At 43.2% G+C, this 19585-nt stretch overlaps 1 protein-coding gene and 1 long non-coding RNA gene across 3 annotated transcripts in view; one reads left to right on the top strand and one right to left on the bottom strand.

The window, feature by feature from the left end:
* Positions 1-1266, top strand: part of AJAP1 (adherens junctions associated protein 1) — an 80400-nt gene extending 79134 nt beyond the window's left edge. For both annotated transcript variants that reach the window (XR_003092068.1, XM_025193409.1), the window contains exon 6: positions 654-1266. Coding sequence is in view for 1 of the 2 variants with exons in the window: in XM_025193409.1 (XP_025049194.1) it covers positions 654-667 (14 nt within the window). In the remaining variant the exon portion in view is untranslated. The remainder of the gene's footprint in view (positions 1-653) is intronic.
* LOC102374029 overlaps positions 607-19585 on the bottom strand; it is a 33520-nt gene continuing 14541 nt past the window's right edge. The window contains exons 2-3 of the long non-coding RNA XR_325299.1: positions 5221-5398; positions 607-669 (exon numbers count right to left, since the gene is read on the bottom strand). This is a non-coding gene — a long non-coding RNA (uncharacterized LOC102374029). The remainder of the gene's footprint in view (positions 670-5220; positions 5399-19585) is intronic.

Here is a 19585-nt window from a genome sequence, read left to right on the forward strand (position 1 = left end):
GCAGCAGGGCATAGCCTCCACTCCAAACACTGCCGCACCCGCATCCCGCGCCCCGCCCCAACTACCTCCCCAAGTCCCGTGCCCCACGCCCCAAATGGGCAGCTTGTCCCAGCCCCAATCCCTCCCTCCCCCTCCTCCAACCCCAACAGACTTACCAGCTGGAGGCAGCTGTGTCAGCTACCTGTTTAGTGTATCGCCGAATCTTTTCTGAATCTTTTCCGAATCAATTCGGATGCTTTGTATCAATTCAGAGCTTTTAATTGGTCTCCTGATTTGATTTGGATTCGGAGATTTGTTCCCCAAATCCAGCCTAATCTCCTTGGAATTGAATCAGCTACCAAGGATTCGCACAGCCCTAATACAAATGTCACAGGCAGAGCAATAAACTATCATTAACATGATGCTTTGACCCATGGTCTGTTCTCACTGGGGTGCTTACCAGTTGCCATTTCCATTTCTTCTCCTAAATCATGATGTGCAATTATGCTGAAAGGACACTGAAAGATTCCCGCATCCTAAGAGGACTCATTCTTAACTATTGTGGTTGTAAATGGGGGAAAAGAGCACAGCAAAGTATACTGTGCATGAATGAGACATCTTGCTAATTTTCCCTGCTATAATTTAATCTTTATTTTTCTTTTCATCCTTAACAGGATTCCGTTGGTGAACCTGTAAAAAACAAAACGGACAAAAATATTAATGGGTTACCTGTACCTACCCAGTTCTGTTTACCGGTAGGAGACTAAAAGAGCAGCACTCTATGGGCCAAATATATTTTTATAAAAATGAACATGCCTATAGGTAACTGCATTTTCAAAGAGTGCATTTTTTTGAAGAAGAGAAAAAAATGTGCAAGCAAAGAATCTCTGTGAAGAAGGATGAAGTCGAGAAGAAATGAGGCAAAGGACCGAACATCTGAAGTTTGGGATATGGACTGTGATTCTGAACCTGTGCCAATAATACCATTATGTGCCATGTACTGATGTGAAAGACTTCGCAGCAAGCCGAAGCTAAGTGAATTACACATAGACATATTACAGAAAATAGGGGTGGGGTATCTCTTCTGATAGAGTCAATATTTCTGGTCAATATACATATATACATATATATAAATATATATATATACAACACACACACACTTTTTTGTACTGTAGCAATTTTTGAAGATCTTAAATGTTCATTTTTAAAAAAGAATTGTGTCATGGGCTACAAATCTGGTTTCCTTAACATGCTTAGTATGAACTAAATAAACTGATGTTTTCTACTTCGGCAGCTTGCCTTTCAAACATATATATTTATATGTATAAAGATATATATACATATACATATATATACACACACATACACACATAAACAAATACACACACACACACACTTGAAATACATTTCCACTAGTGAACATATTATTTGTAAAGCCCAGTAAACAATTGATAACGGAGGCTTCCCTGAAGAGTTTTGGAAGGTCGGTGAAAATAACAGTTCTCTTTTCCATGGTAGAATTGCCACGGTGCTAGCAAGAACGGGAAGAGAATGTCTTTGGCTGAAAGCTGAATTTTATGAAATTGCTCACAGTGCAAATATCAGGTGGTTCTGACAGTTCTCAAAAGAAAAGTGTGTTTAATAGTATTCTAGGCTGAGTCCAAGAGTATTTTGAATACAACTGAAAATATGCATTAGGCTCCAATTCACAAAGTGCACTCTTGTTTTTGTGAATTAAAACAAAGTCCAAATGTAAACTTCGAAGGAGTGAAGTCAGTGGAAAATCCCATGAACCTGGCCACTCAGATATTTGCATGCTGAACCCCCAACTCAAGTGCTAGTGCTGCTGTGAAACAGCAATGAACTGGAAGAGTGATCTGTGTTTGGAGGGTAAATTTAAAATCAAACTTTGTTCCAAATATCCCAGATATATGCACTGAAGTGGTGTCAACTCCAGGTGAACCTTCATGTGCTTGCCAGTGTTACCAAAAATTATCACATGTTTTTGTAAAAAAAACAACCAACCAACCAATCCATACCTCCAGACCCTCTCCCCACCTTCACTAGAAATGCATGCACCAAAGTGATCGAGTAATCCTAGACTTTGCCAGATTAAAAGGTAGGTTGCATTGGATTGCTGATTACCTTGCCAGATTAAAAGGTAGGTTGCATTGGATTGCAGGGAACCTAAAAATGAAATCTGAATTCAGCATCTGTGCCATTTAGTAGATAATAAATGTTGGGTAGACTTTGCAAACGTACACAACTGGGGACAGTGGCAAGAGCTATTGTTACTGAAAACAAGTTGTAGCTAGGAAGAAGTTACTACAAAAAGTGAGCAGTAAACTTTTTTATTTTTTTAATTCATGTGCTGACAAGTTGGATAGAAGAAAGGCCTGAAAACAACTGGAAATTCCCTTCATTTTGTAGCGCTCTAGTCTCTATCTGTATATTTATGGTGTTATACATATGTGCTGGCCAGAGGTGAGTCTAAACATTACTCTCTCTGTGGAAAAACATAGAACTTCCCACCTTTGAAACCACGTTGCATTTCACTAAACTCCATCTCATCTTACTGTGGGAAGTTATGAGTCAGCCTTCACACAAAACTCCTGTAGTGCTGAGGGGGGAAAGCACAGGCTTTGCCTTTCCCTCCCTAGCTACTGAAACGTGGCTGCAAATCTTCCGGGCAGCTTCCGAAAGATGAATCCATCTCGGTTGTGGCCAGCCCCTCTGATGTGGCTTACTATGAATGTTCATGTGGTGAATTTTATCAGCACAAACACACCCAGAAATGAATCTTACAGTCAGATGTGAGAGTATATGTGGAAATTGAATTTAAACTTCTCTGTGCAGAGCATAAATATTCATACTCATTCAGTTGAGGGTAGGGACACAATGAACTGGCAACAGACTGGATCCAAAGACCACCAGGTCATTTGGTGCCTTTCTACTGGCTTCAGTGGGTATGGATTAAGGTGCACAAAAATACAGCTCTACACAGCTGTTTAGGAAAAAACGATAGTATTCAAATGTCTTCATACCAGCTCATCTTTGTACCAGCTCAACCAGTCCCAGCACTTTTGTTTTGGGGGTTAATTTTTGGCCAAGGGTAATGAACTATTTTTTAACATAATGACTTACAGAGTAAAATTCACCATACAAATCTTTCCGGTGGGACTAGGTTCTGATCATTAGTGCAGCCAATTGTGATGTGCTGGGTAGCTAGGTCAAGCCAAAGATAATTAGGTTTGGCTGTCATCTTTAAATAGGAAGGAGCAGAAATAACTATAATCCATGAATATCCACTTACGGTAGCTGATATCTATCCAAGAACAGCTTCTACAACTTAAAAGATGTCCCATTGCCAGCATATTTTGGGCAATGTTTGCAAACAGTTTCAGGAGCTCCTCACATTTCTAAAATCTGACCTCCCCCATGCCTAGAAGAGGGCATCCACCATTTGAAGAACAGCTTTTCAAATGTTTATATTAGCTATTTATTCTTGAATGGAATCTTCTTGCTATTTCTAACTGAAGCATTTACCCCAAGTGGGCTATATAACTAAAGGAATGTATTCTGCCCTCTTTTACGCTTGTACAAACCTACAGAAACCTCAGTGAAATGAATTGCAATGAAATTAGTATACATTTAGAAGAGCCTAAGTTAACCAGACTCTAGCCCCATGGTTGCAGGATCTTCCTTGTAAGCCGCCTCCATAAGCAACGGCAATTTGTTGGAACTATGCAGAACAACATTCATATTCATATATTAAATAGATGACTCACTTTCTGTATTCAACTTAATATGGGAAGTATTCAGAAGAAAGTGGATATGTCCCACCTTTTATGTGGCTAATAGTGTATATTACAGCCCTGAAAAACATGATAACTTTTGCAGTCCCCCTGCTTCTACAGTATTTTCTATCCCTTTCATATGCTACTAGGTGTTTTTTATTTACAATCTGCTCTGCTCAGCTCTGGAAAGAAATCTTCATGGCCCTGCTCCCTTCCCTCCTTAGGGCATATGGGCCACACTCCAAGCCCTTTGAAGGCAATGGAATGACTGTAACTTTGAGGGGCTTTAAATCAGAAACACCACTTCCTATTGAGCTGGATCACACATAGAGTCTGGTATTTGATAAGAAGGATGAGCATAGATTATTTTTTGTCAGCATGTATTATCTTACATTCTCCTATGTTAAATTCTACCTGTCATTGTGCTGCTTGACATGTACAGTGTTAATGCCCAGGCCTTTCAATGGACTTCACAAGTTTTATAAAGCCACCTATCAAATGAGTTTTATATACTCAGCCTCCACTTTCCACACCTAAACTGACTGCCACAGCAACCACCTACTTATCTCTTTCCACCTCCTTCAACCATACAGTGGGGCCAGTTTCCTAAAACACCCAGTCAGCTTGTATCCTCTGACAAAATTTTGCTCCTTATTTAAGAACCATTTATTTCCTTCAGGCAAAATTTCATTCCTCTTGAGTAGCACCTCTTGACTTCAGGGAGGTTGCTTATAGAGATGGGTTCTGTTCAGTGGACACATCTACATAGGATGCTATGTTGCCATAACGACAAGCTATGGCAATGTAGCTCATTGCTATGTTGACATAGCATCAGTGGGCACTAACTATGACGCCACCATTACTGCGCAGTAGGGTTGGAAATGACCTGTGCGCTGCCAGTACTGCACAGTCCCGGCATGTGTAGATGCCCCCAGTATGTAGTAGATTATAAGAATGTTGACCTCCATCATCTTTTCTGGGGGAACCTAGCAATTTCTTTTCCTGTTTAGCACATCCAGGTAAATGATGTCCCTTGGGCGAAGTAATCTAGTATCAGGTAGATTATTTCAAACATTTCTAGGGTTAGACAAGCCTGTAGGGTTATATAAACTTCCCCCAGTTGTCTACTGTGCTGTATGCAGCTAGACACTTCATTGTATCCAGGTTAGGTTTGCTGGTGTATAATTCCCAAGACCTGTTTTTTTTAAGGTAGAAACATGCTGATTATTGTAGGCAAAAAGAGTAAGTGTGCACAGGATTAAATGTACCCACGTGCACTGCCTCTCCAGCACTTAAATCCTGTTTATGCCCTATTTTGAGGGATTAAACAGGATTTCAGTGATGCACAACCTTTGTTACCAGGCCTTCTGCATAGGGGAGAATTTTGCACAGAAGGAGTGGACTCCTTCAAAAGACTTCTCTTAGGAAAAAAAGTATACATTACCTTCCCAAGTGCTTTGCCTCCATCTTCCCTACACATGACTGCTGTCAAAGACAGAAGTTGCCAGATCTTTCCACATTCCCCAACAGAGTACTAAACAATGGCCACTGCACAATATTATTCTTCCTTCTCAATTCTATTTCACTGAGGTGGTCTGTCCATCCAATGTGTAGTCCCAGGCCTAATGATGAAAGTACAACAGAAGATTGTTTTAGAAGTACTTAATTAAAGCATAATTGACTAACCTCTTTATTATTAATTCTACTAATCATCATTATTGTTTTTTAGCTGGGCCTGATTGGTCTCTCCTGCATGCTGGAGAAAGTCAGGTGTAATTCTCTTTGTAGTCAGTGGGGTTACACCTGGGTAAAGCAGGTTGAAGCGAGAGGACAGTCAGCCTACAGTATTTACGTGGCATAGTTCCACTTCAGTCATCTCTGTCTGTGGCAGTAGATTATAATTAACATACAATTGGCTTTAAACAGTCCGTAGCACCACCTAGTGCACTAAACGTACTGTCTGTGCACTAATCACATTGTATGATATACTTAATAAGCAAGAGTTAAAAAAAGCAAACCATTAAACCAAAACTTGCACGATTAATGTGATTCTGGGTGATTACTTTGGTGTAATCAGTTGATTCAGTATACTGGGGGCTTTGTATTTTATCAGTGTAAACAATGCAGTCCACACAAACAACCAAAACTCACTATCACAGAGTATATGAATTTCTCTTCCTTTTACTTACGTTGCATTGATCCACTTTCAACCATGAGGACTATCTATGTGTGTTATATTTTACCCATTGATCTTCTATTTATTTGTATCTGTTGGCTGCACTGAGTAGTTCTTGTGGGTATTCTAATGTAATCCTAATAGCAGTTTGACATCATAAAACATATTTAATTTCCCTCTTTCAAAAATGTTTGAAGTATTGTTATATATTTATGCATCTGTTGAATTTGGGTCCTTACTAGACTGTTATAAGTGAGAAAGATACAGTTATGGAGGGGAGGTGGGGGTGAATGTTATATTCCTCACTACCATAAGCAAGAGGGGCCAAAACTCCTGTGGGATTAGCATCCAATAAAAAAAAATTGTCAAACAAAGGCAAGGGAGGGAATACTGTTGACCTCATCCAACTCGAGCAAGATCTTATCTTCATGAGCTTTCCACTTACTCTGCAGAGACAGAATCAGTCACTGTGAGACCAGCCAGTGACAGAACAGAAGCAAAACTATATGCACAAACTTCCCTTATTTATAAGGACCAATGGCACTTGCACTTTATCAGAGGAATATTCACATCCCTATGCATGCTGAGCAAACCAAGAAAGAGAGAAACCTGTAGAACCACCAGCAGGAGAGCACTGCAAACACACTGATTGCCATGCAGGACTGTAGTGTCCTGACCTTTTGTATGGTTAAAGAAAAAAAAAAGCATTTAATCCGTTCCCTGTAATTGAGGGAAGCCAAAAAAATATAGAGAGTAATATTTTTGAGTGGGATTGATGCTTATCTGTTTTTTAGCTGTTATGTTACAAAGAACATGTTCACCCCACACTTTATCAGATGATACAAAGCAGCAGGCATGTTCTTCTGTTTAGATTTATTTTATTCCCACAGCCAGATTTTCCCCATGAGAACCTTACAAAATCAGCAGTCAAAATCAGCCATCACTTTGTATGGATCTCCTTTATAAGGAGCAATTGCAAAAGGCAGATACTCAGCTGGTGGTACCTGGCCCTGTTCCACTGACACTAGTTTACACAAGCTGAACATCTGGTGTGAAATTCATAACAGCAAATGAGCAAGTTTCTGCAACTACTTACAGAATGAGCCCCTTTACACCTGGGAGCCATTCTTTTGGGTTCTATAGGACTTACTCCTAGGAGAAAAACTACTCATCTTCATGATTATAGAAAGAGGCTCTAAGATCACAGTTTGTATCATGTTCTGGAGCCAAACCACATTCCATCGAGTGTGTGATTACCATACCTCAAAATGCAGCATTGTGTTCTTTGACAATTTGATTTTATTCATATTCTTTGAGGCAACATCTCTTCCCAATCCTGAGCAAGGAGGTCAGGTCAAATCTCCTGTAAATATATGCAGTCTATCCTGGGAGGTCATGCTTTGCTACAGTGTCATGCTATGGAATCAGAGGTATATATTTCTTGTGAATAGATGAATATATAATAAATATAGATAAGCAACCATATATACTCAAAAGGATAGTGTTCCAAAGGGATCTGGTGACACTGTGAACAGCCAAGACTGGCTGTTTACATACAGAGCCCTGAGACCGAGTTGTGTTGCTGCATACATGTTTCTTTTATATATATATATATATATAGATCTATATATACATATGCAAATTTTAGAATGTTTCTTTCTGGAGTTGTTTGCAGTTTATATTCCATGGACCTGATTCTGCTAAGTGCTTAGCACCTCCTGGACCAAATTCTGTAAGCCCCATTGTCATGTGATTTCAGTGGGAGCTGAGGGCACTCAGCACCAAATCGGGTCATGACCCTGACCACACTTTTCCAAAACATCAGAGCATGGTACTGCCAATGTGGGGTCCTAGTCATGTGTGCAGAGGTGCATAAGGCATGTATGAGTGCAGGACAGGGAAGCGAGACTTCTTGGAGTCCTAACCACAGCTGCAGCAAAGACTCAGTGAGTGGCTTAGGTGCAAAGTGCTGGACCTGTTGCCCTGAGTTCCCCCACCTGTAAAATGGGGATAATAATACTGACCAAACCTACCTCACAGGGGTGTTGTGAGGATTAATTAGCTGATGTCTGTACAGCTCTTTGAACCTGTAAAGCATTGTATAAGAACTAAGTATTATTACAGCTGTTACACAGTTAATCCTGTAGTATGGAATGCCAAGCTGTCTGCAAATCTGTAGGGACCCAAAGAGATCATAGCTGCGTTACTGATAACATACTGACGTCTTGCAGTGATAGATGTGTGCGTCACTCATACATGACACCAAGGCTGGGTCACAAGCCAAATGTGCACATCTTAATGACCAGCATGCGCCGTTTCCTCAACAACATAGATGTGATTTTCTTTCCAATGCATTACAGACAGAGCAGTTCCACCAAAGAGCTGTGCTGTTCACTATACCAGAAAACTTCTGCTAGTTCCTTTGAAATTCCATTTGGTTCCTTCTGCCCATGAATACACATGATAGCCACCATTTATAATGTTATAAAATCCCCTAAGAGAGATCTTTTCTCAGCCAAGTGCATCTTTAAAGAAAAGGGGTGGGAGAGCTAAGCACAGATACACACGGGACATGCTCAAACACTTGCCTGAACCAACTGGCAATTTGATCTTAGCCCAAGATTTTGAAAGAAGTTTGGTTCACTTTTTTTGTACAAAAATCCTGAGGGTCACTCCTCCTCTCAAGCCTGCCAGCAGGGACTGATTGCATCAGCAGAAGTTTGCAGGAGTCTTTCTTTTTTCACTCAGAAAAAGGCCCCGATTTGACTTCAGGTGGGTTTTTTTTCCTAAATCTGAGCAAAATCTGAACATGAATTTAGGGACTTGGTTCTTAATCCAAACTCTCTGAAATCAATGGGAGTCAGGTGCTTGACCTCCTGAACTGCTCATGCTTCTGTGCCTCCTGGTGTCATCTGGAATTGGAAGGCAAACCAGTCTGGGTTTCCTGCCTGTATGCCTATGCAAGGCCAGCTCAGATAAGCATCCTGCCACAGTCCAGAATTTTACCTATCACTAGTTATTGTGCAGGCAGGTAGGAGAACAGTATTATTTTTTCCTTTGCAAACTAACTATATGTATTCAAAAGGAAGCAACTAGTCTTAGTGCCACTCAGAGATGGAAAGTTGTGTATTTTTCTGCAGTGGCTAGAGGCTGGACAAATGTTGATGAGGTTTAGTGGCCTCCAAACAAAAGAGGAAAAAAAACAACACGTTTCAATGTGGGGAAAGCATTTTGCAACTATCCAGGGATTTAGCTGTACCTTAAAAGATTTCTTTTTTCCCCCTACTGTATCTGCCCTGCTGGTGAAATGGCTGATCCATGATTTATTTAATTGAAAGCTGTTCAGAAGCAGCACTCCGACAGAGTCCTCAAATCTAAAGTATACTTCCAGTGTAGTCAGAAAAACAAATAGAAAAAGGTCAACCAATCCAAAAGGTTATTTGAAACTTCAGATGGATTTCAGTTAATTTATTTTCCATTGGCAACATGTTATGAAGGAGCATAATGCACCTAAAAGGATAGTCAAACAGGAAATATTTTACACACCTGACATATTTTGTTGAAAAATATACGAAATCACCCACCCCTTTTGAGATGAATGTGGTTGGAATTTTCGTTCAACCAAGTATGAAACCTGGAAATGATTTTCAAAACCAGCAAGAAATCCCTGATCATTTTAAAAGCCTGACTTGGGTCCAGTTTGTACTGCAAAGTCACATGATGCTTGTCACAATTTTTTTAGTCTCAGCATTTGTAGGCACATTTTTAAAATACCATGCGTGGAGATACTTACTTTGAGGGGGAAAGAAAAAAAAACTATCTTGCACAAAACATACACTAAGGGCACAGTTTTCTGACCAAGACTATTTTACATTCGGTTTTGAAGGGTTTGGTTTTTTTGGTTGCAGGAACATGTACAGTAAAGTTTACAGTTTATTTTCATTTTGCCAAAACATTTTCTAACATAAGAAAAGTTTTACTTTGTAATCAAAGGTTCACATCATGGAAGACCATTTATTTTTCTGTGAATGCTATTTACCATGTATGTGTGTGTGTGTGTGCGTGTGTGCGTGTGTGCGTGCGTGTGTGTGTGTGTGTATAAAATTGCATACACCCACGCACACATATATCTATTCTATACAGATTCATATATGCTACACACATATAGGTCTTTAATGGGTTTAAACCTTTGTGTCAGTTTTAACACTGTACTTTCCTTTTCTAAACAGATCATGCCACTTTACTACTAATAAATGACATATAGGGTTTTGGAGGGAGTCAACTGGCTATGATTCCATACAGGTGAACTATTTTATTCCAGAGTGTTTTTTAATTTGTTTCTGTATTTCAAAGCTGTGTATTTGGAAAGCACTGTAAATGCAACCCTATACCAATTTCCCTATGTATATTTAGTACTCTGATGTTGCTATTAAAAAACAATATGAGAAAAACATGCAGAGTTTTGACTATAGGTTCCTATATTCACATTTCCTTAAAGGTTCAGTAAGGTAATGAGTCTCTCCAAAGGTGTTATCAATAATTTGAGCACCTGAAGGAGTGAATGCTGAAGGAGTTACTCCCTTTCATTCCCCTCACTCGTGTTGGTGATTTCTTCCCCAGAATTGGAAGTTAATATATGTAAAAATAAGCAGGAAATTGTCTTTTAAGGAATGAAACATCACTTTTCACATAGGGAACCCAGACAAAGTATTTGTGCTTCAACAGGGTGGGAAACAGACCTGGGCTGCAACCTCTGGCTGTTGGTTGAGCTGAGTCGTCTCTTGGTCGTGGTTGTTTTGCCAATGGCTGGGAGCTCACGCTGCCTAAGTATCAAGGGGCTGGACTGGCTTCCAAGCAGGAGGCATTCTGTGCTCTCTCGCTCTGTGCAGCATGTTTCCAGGAGCCCACACTGCATGGTTTGGTTTCTCAACAGTGCAAGCACAGACCTGCGGTGAATGCTGCCAACAAAGAATTGTAGAAACTTACTGTCCATGTGGTTTCTGCATGCTAAACTAGAGGTTTGACCCCTGCATTGTGATGCCCCAGTCTCTGGGGTTCTCGTGCTCTGGGGTCCATATCTTCTGACCTCTGATATAGTGTTCCTCAAAATGCTACCCAGTTCTCAGTCCTGTCAGGCATTTCAGGACATCATCAATTGCACTGTCCTCATTGGGTAATATCAGCTGATTCCTCCAACCACTGAGGGCAGAACAGCAATGGGCACTGAGCTGCCCTTGGACTTATCTGTCATGTAGATCAAGTGTGACCTATATCTCTCAGTGCTGCTACTCACCTTCATGTAGCTCAGCAGAGGGCTTGAGCCTGCCAGTCTGAGGTCCTGGCACCTCTCCCCTTCACCAGGGACCAGCCAAGACCTAAGCATGTAATGCATAGTGTTGGCTGGCATTGCAGGATCAATTGGCAGTGGCCTGCTGAAACACTCTCTTACACAGATGCTTGCAAGCAGGGCTGTGGTCAGCAAGGCATGCCAGGCTTAGCTTGGAGTCACACTGCACCCATCCACCGTCTAAGGCAGAGGTTCTCAAACTGTGATCCACAGACCACCACGGGTCCACAAGCTCCATTCAGGTGGTCCGCAGAAAGGATGCAGAACAATCGAGAATATCTGTACTTATAAGATAAGGCTACTGATATTAAAATATGAATTATGTGCTTTGATTTGCAGAACAAAAACAAATGTATTAAGTGGTCCGCTGAGACCCTCAGCAATTTTCAAGTGGTCTGCGAAAAAAATTTTAGAGCCTTCCACAAAAAAAAATGCTTAGAAGATGGGCCCCATTTCTGCAAGTATTGCTTGACTAGATTAGCTTTTTCCACATGAATCTTATTGTCAGTGCCAGCTCATCCTATGTGCCCCTCTGACCAGTTTCTTACAGGTTTCACAGCTGATGTGATTCTTAATAATGGAGGAGAAGCCTTATTCAAAGGAGTGTCTTGTTTGTATGGCACAGTGTGGGTGAGGGCACTGGATGTGTAGGGGAGGCCAAGGACTGTGGGAAGTTGGGCCCATTGTCAGAACGGAAGTGTTGAGGACACTTGCTAGGTATAGATGCTCAGGGAGGTTAGAGGGAGGTTAGATTACATTAAAAAAGGTCACTCACCTTAACTTAATTCACCCAGGTACATAATGGCAATTTTAATGCAAAAGTTTTGTCCATTAAAAATGGTTTTTAACCAACTGAATAATTTAGGGAATTTTCAAAAAGGAGTTGACTGAAACAAATAAAATCCCAAACCTAGTTGCTCTGTCCACTGGGAAACAGTCAAAGGAGGGAGCATGGAGACCAAAACACAAATTTGATTTTAAAAAAAAGAAAAGAAAAAAATCCTTAAAAGTGAAAGAAGCATGTTAGTTTTATTTACACTTTTTCCAGCAAAAAAATAAAAAAATAAAACAAATACAAACGAAAAAGTTCAGGTTCTTCTTTTCCCAAAATTGTACATGCAAAAATGAAGGGGTTGTGGGTTGGGTTGGGTTATTACTAAATTCAGTCATTCCACTGTCTTCACTTGCATGCATCTATGTGACTGTACACTCTTTATTCACATGTGCAATAGGAATATCAGGCATGAGATGTGTATAACTGCCCACTAATATCAGGTTTACACTGATTTGTACATGTGCAGGCTTGTTTCAAAACAAGTACATTAAGCAAGTACAGACACTGGACAGTGTGTATACAGCAGCTGCATGCACACATTTTTTGCTCGCATTTGAAAAGCTGGAGTATAAAACAGAAGAGATATGAGCCTGCAGAATGCATCATTTTTCTTTATGCCTTGGGTCTTTCTCTCGGAAGTGATGGAAAACGTGAAGCAGGCACTACAAGGCTTGGCAGAAGTAAGACTGCCCTTCTATTCTGTAACAAAATTATTAACGGCCACATCAATTACAGGCACACAGCACATCTTGCAGCCGTGTTAGCACTGTGGTAATTTATGCAGTAGCCCTTGTGAATGGCTTCTTTCTGCTCATGCTGAATATCTGTAGTTTGCACAATGCTGTACCAATTGCCTTGCCTTGTTTTCCAAGAGAATTTTTCTTTCTTTCAGAGTTGCACATTCCTCAGATGAATGACCAAGAAATAACCCTTTATTCAAAAGGGAAAGAAAAGGTGCCTCATTAATCCTAAGGAGGCATAATGCCCTTGGACAGATTGATGAATGAGACTCATCATTGTCTTTAACAAGCAGAAACAATGCAACCAGTTAGGTCATTTTTACTGGATTTTAAAAAGAACCAACAAAAATGCCTGGACACAAATAAAATAAACTCATTTACTAGCAAACATGAGACCAAGGTAAAAAGTAATGCAGTGCACCTGAAGGAAATAAACTCAACCCACCATGGGAGGGGCTGGGATGTACTAACATTTCCTGGGAAGGAGAATGAGTGAAATACGGGCCAAGGGAGCCATCTCAAACCTTTTAAGCTTTCCTCACCTGCAGAACTGTCCCTCCAGACTTCTTTTTCTGTCTCTTCCTGGCAGACAAGGAGGACAGTTATGGCTCTGAGCACGTCAAAGACACTGAACCATGTTCTCATAGATGCACAAACAATTCAGCTGTTCCAGGCAGTGGGAGGCAGGGGCAGGAAGCAGCCAGACCCCGCTCAGTGCAGAGTTCTGGGTCAGATTTGAGAAGGCAGGGGGGAGGATGTAAGGAGCAGGTCTATTGCCTATACACACACGCACTAGCTCTACAGGCACTTGCTTGACCCAGATGCAGTGCAGCAGTGTTAGCAATGTGGGCTGACATGCTCTGCTTCTCTGCCAGATTGAGCTCATGTGGCTACCCTACCTCTTGTTCAGGTGCCAGAGCGCTGAGTCCACATAGCTCTGCCTTACACCTTAGCAAACACAGAGACGAAGGCAGGCTAGCCCTTCAGCTGTGATCTTCCTATAGGACTTAGGTTTCCAAGTTATTTCAGAAGGCCCCATATGTTCTTGGATGCACAAAGCTCACCTGCTGGTTAGAAGGTCAAACCATGCATTACCTTTCCCAGCGGTTCCAAGTCCTGGACCTACTGACTGCTGTTAAGCTGCACACAACCAGCATAATCAGTAGGCAGTGCACCAGGGCTCCTGTGATACGCTGCCCTCCCTGCTCTGGGATCCCTCAAGGGAAGAGTTGAAGTGACTGAACCAGGGCAGTCATTCAAGTGTAGTGGTGCAGTTACCCAGGTAATTAATCATCATTAAAGATGTTTCAAACAAACAGCTCTGCCCTGAGACAAGCAAAAATTTAATAATTGCATACCCCACATATGTATTCTACATAAAAAAACCAGATATTTATTGCAACAGCTTCATATTTCCCTTCTAAAATGGTACGCACAAATTTAGGAGACAGACCATAATAATTTCCATGTGTGCTTTTCACTTCTCTTTAGCCTGAACCTATTATTATACCATTCTGCAGCTGCGGCCTCAATTCCTTGCCCAATCTATAATTGCCCTGGTTACTGAAGCCACAGCACACCTAGGGGGCTCAGCAAGTCCCCCCCTACCATACTACTCCTACCTCCTCCTGTATTCTCTGTGAGTCATGTTTAGGAGATGCAAGAAGCAACAGGAGTCACTGCAGGATCCAAATGGTTTGGTGCAGTGCTGTAGACATACCCAAAAGTGCTTGCAAATACCTTGCACTTCAGTGGCCAAAGCACAGTGGAAATGAAGAAAGAAAGAAAGAAAACAAAACAGGTCTAAAAAAATCCATGATGACATCAAAGAAATACAGTATAAACCATGGGTAAGTGCTATGGGGAGACCTCCCTGATGCCAGCACATGAAAGGGTAGCTGTAAGATTCTAAGATAGTAATCCACCCAGGAATATAACTGTTCAAGCACTAAGACTTTCCTCCACTATTAGATCGTCTGCGCCAGCCCGGAGGCTTACTTGCCCAGGCAATGCCCCCAGCAGTAGAACAAGACTGATTGCACAGCAGTTCGGGTTTTAGTGCTCCCATTGATAATTTCCCCCATTATTTACCCTGTTCCAGTCATTGCCCTGTTTGTGCCACACTGTCAGTGACTGTTCACTGAAAGCACAGCATGGCTGTCTGTGCTGATAACACTGGCTCCTGGCAGCCCCAGTCATGGCTGTTTGGAGCTTGGTGTCATTTTGCCAGGGAGACTGATTCAACGCTGCCTGGTAACTCCTCAGATAAAAACATTCATTGGCAAACTGTTTCTGTGAAAATAAAAATAAAAATGTCTGGGTCCTTGCAAGTGGCATGCAACCTGCTTATGTCTTTTCACATCTTATATTTCCCACTCAACTGTCCTGGCTCCAGGTCTGCCTTCTGCATGCTGCTACTGGTCCTCACATGAGGAAGCAGACTTGAAAGCTCTGGTATGCTATGTCGCAACAAGAGTGCCGCTAATGCTAACCAATAATACAGATGCACTTGTTGGCTTAATGTTGTGAGCCTACTAATTCCCTCCAATCTGTTTCTTTTTTCTCCTGCTTTGGGGGGCTGTCTCACTGAGAAGCGATCCATTTGCCTGCTGTGCTGAAATCTATAAACTTGCTCACTCTAAACCATGGTAATAAAGGCTGTAGTTGAACAGCAGCATGGTCTAGCAGCATGGTTGCGGTGAGGGGATGATATTACAATAATTGGTCTCTGACTAGCTCTGCTGTCCTAGTAGAGCTGAGTAGAGCAGGAAGACCTGCTAGGGCTTTGGAAATCTCCAGTGATGTTAATTAGGCTGCATTTCTGCTTCATTAATGATGCTGGGATGTGTTAGAAGCAGAGTACCATGTTTTACTGCAGCTCTGCAGCCTGCCTGCTCCGGTGATGAGCACAGGAGCACAGGCTACAGGCCAGGCTACAGGCACAGCAAGCCTCTCCGAATTCCTTACCCTGTTATTAAACACTCTGCACCCTAAAGGCCTGTCTCCTTTGACCGCATATGGATAATAATTGAGGAGCTGGTGTAAATGATATGAATTAGATGGTGTCAATCAGCCCACCTCTGGTGCCTTCCCTAGAGTTGCAATGATTTACATCTGCTGAGAATTGGGCCTGCTTTTTCTTGAAGACGCCTTTTGCCACTCTACGCAAGAGATGCTATGAGTGTTTTGGTCATAAAAGCATCTTCTTTGCAAAGTTAGGTCTTCACCATCCATCACAGTCAGCCAAGCAACAAGGAGTGGGAGAAGGAGTTGGCTTGGTGCCAGAACCACACCCTAAGCAGTAGAGTTTCACACAGAACAGGAGGGTGAAAGAAGGGACACTGCATCCTGGGATTCTGGAGGACTGCAACTTGGGCTACCCATCCACGGGGAGTGGCCACACATTAGTGGAACATAAGATGGGTAAAACAGATTAAACCTGCCCTGGAGGGGGGTATCTTTAAGCTGCATGAAGTGTTCTTAAAACTAGTTTTAGTTGTTAATGTGTGGACAATCCAGGGGTCAAGAGTGCCAGGAGCTGCCTAAAATGAACATATAACAAGGCCCTAAGGGACTCATCAAGTAACTTCCCTGTAAAGTTCACCCATTTAATCTTGGTTTTGATTTTTTTCCAGGTTGAAACAAAATCTTTTCTGAAGTAATAGCAATATTTATTCCCTACTATGGCCAACAGGGACCTGGTGGCTGGTGGAATGTGGGACCAGAAATACCACATCTCTGCTTGTCCAAATGCCTGGAGCATACTGCTCTCTTGTATAGGGAAACATGGGGAGAAGCAAAAAGCAGAATGTGATGCTCTTCAATTTTGGAGCCAAATTTAAATCAGCATGAAAATGAAAAGACCAAGAGAATGAGAATAAGCATGAGGCAATATATATCAATCAGGGGAGCTCTGTGTATTTCCAGAGGCAAGCAGGATTTCGGGGGATGAAATGCAGTGCCAGGATCTCATTCCCTTCCTTACTATTTATCACATCTGAGGAAGTGTTTACCAGCTTGAGTTGTTGTGAGTGTCATTCTTGTAAAAGCAAATGAAAAATATTATTCTGAGCCCTGTGGTACAGGAGATCAGATATTGTGGTGCTTGAGGCTGGAGATGAATGACTGGAGCAATATGGCATTGTAAGCTTTTCTATATTTGAATGTGTTTCATGTGGACTACCGCTTTTCTAATGAGTTTAGACCATCAATAATGCTGAAGAAAAAAACCAACAGACATATGATTCTGCTATCCATTTTTTCCCTTATCCACCATGGTTTCTATGCGGCTAGTTAGGCCAAAGTTACTGCCCTACGTGTCCCCTGCATGGCTGGTAGTCTTTCTGTTCGCTTCCTGAATAGCCAAAGTACATTGGAAGAGTCTTACTTTTGAGTAGCAAAAAACCCCCATATCCCTTGTTACTTTGTCCTTGTCTGGCTTCCTGAGGCATCACCCACTGGAGCTTGATTGTGGAGACCCTAGACCAGGGGTGGGCAATTATTTCAGCTGGAGGTCCACTTAACAAGTTTTGGTGAGCTATTGAGGGCTGCAAGGGTACCCCACCCTGCTGGTCACCATCTTGGAACCAGAAGTCCTGCCCCCCTAACCCCTGACCTTTGCCACTAGAAGTCCCTCCCCTTGCCCCCATAAGTACTTCTTTTGGCTAGAGGGTTTGCCATCTTGGAACCAGAAAAAATCCCAAATTATATTCTAAAAATCAAACAACATACATTAATTTGATTTAAAAATATATTTCTGTCCTGACTTATATTTGTGTTTGTGTAGTGTACATAGAGGTGATTGCATAATTGCTTAAAATGAAGTCTTACTTTTGTATATTGTGGGAGGGGGTATGGAGGGGATTAGGGGTGGGTGGGTGGGTACAGGGTTTGTAGGGGGCTGTGGGGATGTGTGGGTATATGTGTGTGGGGGAGGCTGTGGGGGTGTGTGTGAACACGTGGGATTTGTGGGAGGCATGGATAGGCATGGGAGTATGGGTATGCATGTGGATGTGTGAGTGTGGGTGGGTATGGGGTTTTGTGTGGGCTGTGAGTGTGGGGGGGAAGGGTGGCTAAGGATTGTGGCATGTATGAAGGGGGAGGGTGGCTGGCGTGTGTGAGGGGGGTGTGGGTGTTGGGTGTGCATGGGGATGGAGGGTGCATGTGTATGGCAGTGTGAAGGGGAGTGTAGATACATGTGTATGGTGGGGTGTACATGTAGGACCCACCCCCTACAAGCATGCTCCCCTTCCTGACTGCACACAGCCTCTGCCACCAGTGGCAGGAGCAGGTGGTGAGGCTTCAGGGCATTCATTGCCCACGACAGGCAGGGACCCCTGGCGGTGCACAGTCTCAGTGAGCCCTAGGACTGCATGTGGCCAGGCTGCCAGCAAGGAGAGTGGTTGAGCTGGCCTGGCTCCACAGAGCCCCTGCCAGTCTAGGCTTCACACTCCTCCCACCCTGCCCTGGGACCCCATTGGCCCTGGCCCCAGGGCACTGATGCAGGCCCCACCCTGCTCCCCCACCTGCCCACTCTACTGCGCTGCCTCCCACCTGCCACTGTTGTCCTTTGCTGGTCACTTCCCTTCCCTTCTCTTCCTTCCCATCTGCCACTTCCATGCTGGCAGTGTGCAGTTCCTGGCTGCGTGGCCAGGACTGCAGGATGCACCAGGAGCCAGCCTGGCCCCCGTGGTTTCCAGCTGGCTCCTGCTGTCACTGGCTCTGGCCCCGGGGCACTGTGCTCCCACCTGCCCGCTCGCTGCTACTCCCCCCGCCCCATGTCTCTTGGTGCTGCCCTTCCCCTGCCACTTCCTTTCCTACCCTACCCGCCAACACTGCTCCTCCCCCACCCACCCTCCAACCATTCCAGCAGTGCGTGGTTCCCGGATGCATGGCTGGGACTGCAGGGGGCAGCAGGAGCCAGCCTGTCCTGGCCCAGCCCCCATGGTCCCCAGCTGGCTCCTGCTGCACCATGCATTCCCAGCCATGCAGCTGGGAACCACATGATGCAGGAGCCAGCCCAGCCCCAGCAACAGCATGTGGCTCCTGGCTGTATGGCAGAAGCTTCTGCTTGGGGTTGGGGGGCAGCAGAGCTGGGTAGGCCTTGCTGGTGTCACTGCTGGGTCCTGCTGCTGGCTCCTCCTGGGTCCTGCTGCTGCCTTGTTATCTTTGACAGCCAGGGGCAGATAATCATTAATTTTCTAAAATTTTAGGGGCCCTGTGGGTGGGATAGAATGGTCTGGTGGGCCAGATCTGGCCCATGGGCTGTATTTCACCTGTCTTTGCCCTAGACTCATCTCAGCTCTCCCACCAAAACCCATCAGAAAGCAATAGCTGAGTTACTGTCTACTGTGGAAGCATTAACCATAGCTCTAAAAAAGCAAACAAAGAAAACTTCCTCACCCCCCACCCCTCCCATTTATAATATTTTTAATCCCCTGGTTTTTAACCCAGACTCAGGATTTGGTGTTCCAGTTCATAATTTTGGGTGAGTGAGGGTTAGCAACATGTGCATTTGACTATTGAGATGTGAGATCAGCAAGCACATTGTGACTTTAGGTGTCCTGGAGTGAATGAAGTGATTGCATGCTTCTCAGGCTCCAAGCCAGTGCTTTTACACTTAGCAGACTCTGCCTCCCCGAAAGGCTCTCCAAGTCTAACCTTGCAGTCCCTTAGAGGTAGGAGGAGTTTGCTGAGCAAGTGTGGCATTCC

The sequence above is a fragment of the Alligator sinensis genome, unplaced genomic scaffold, assembly GCF_000455745.1.
Source record: "Alligator sinensis unplaced genomic scaffold, ASM45574v1 scaffold136_1, whole genome shotgun sequence".
Taxonomy (NCBI): Eukaryota; Metazoa; Chordata; order Crocodylia; family Alligatoridae; genus Alligator; species Alligator sinensis.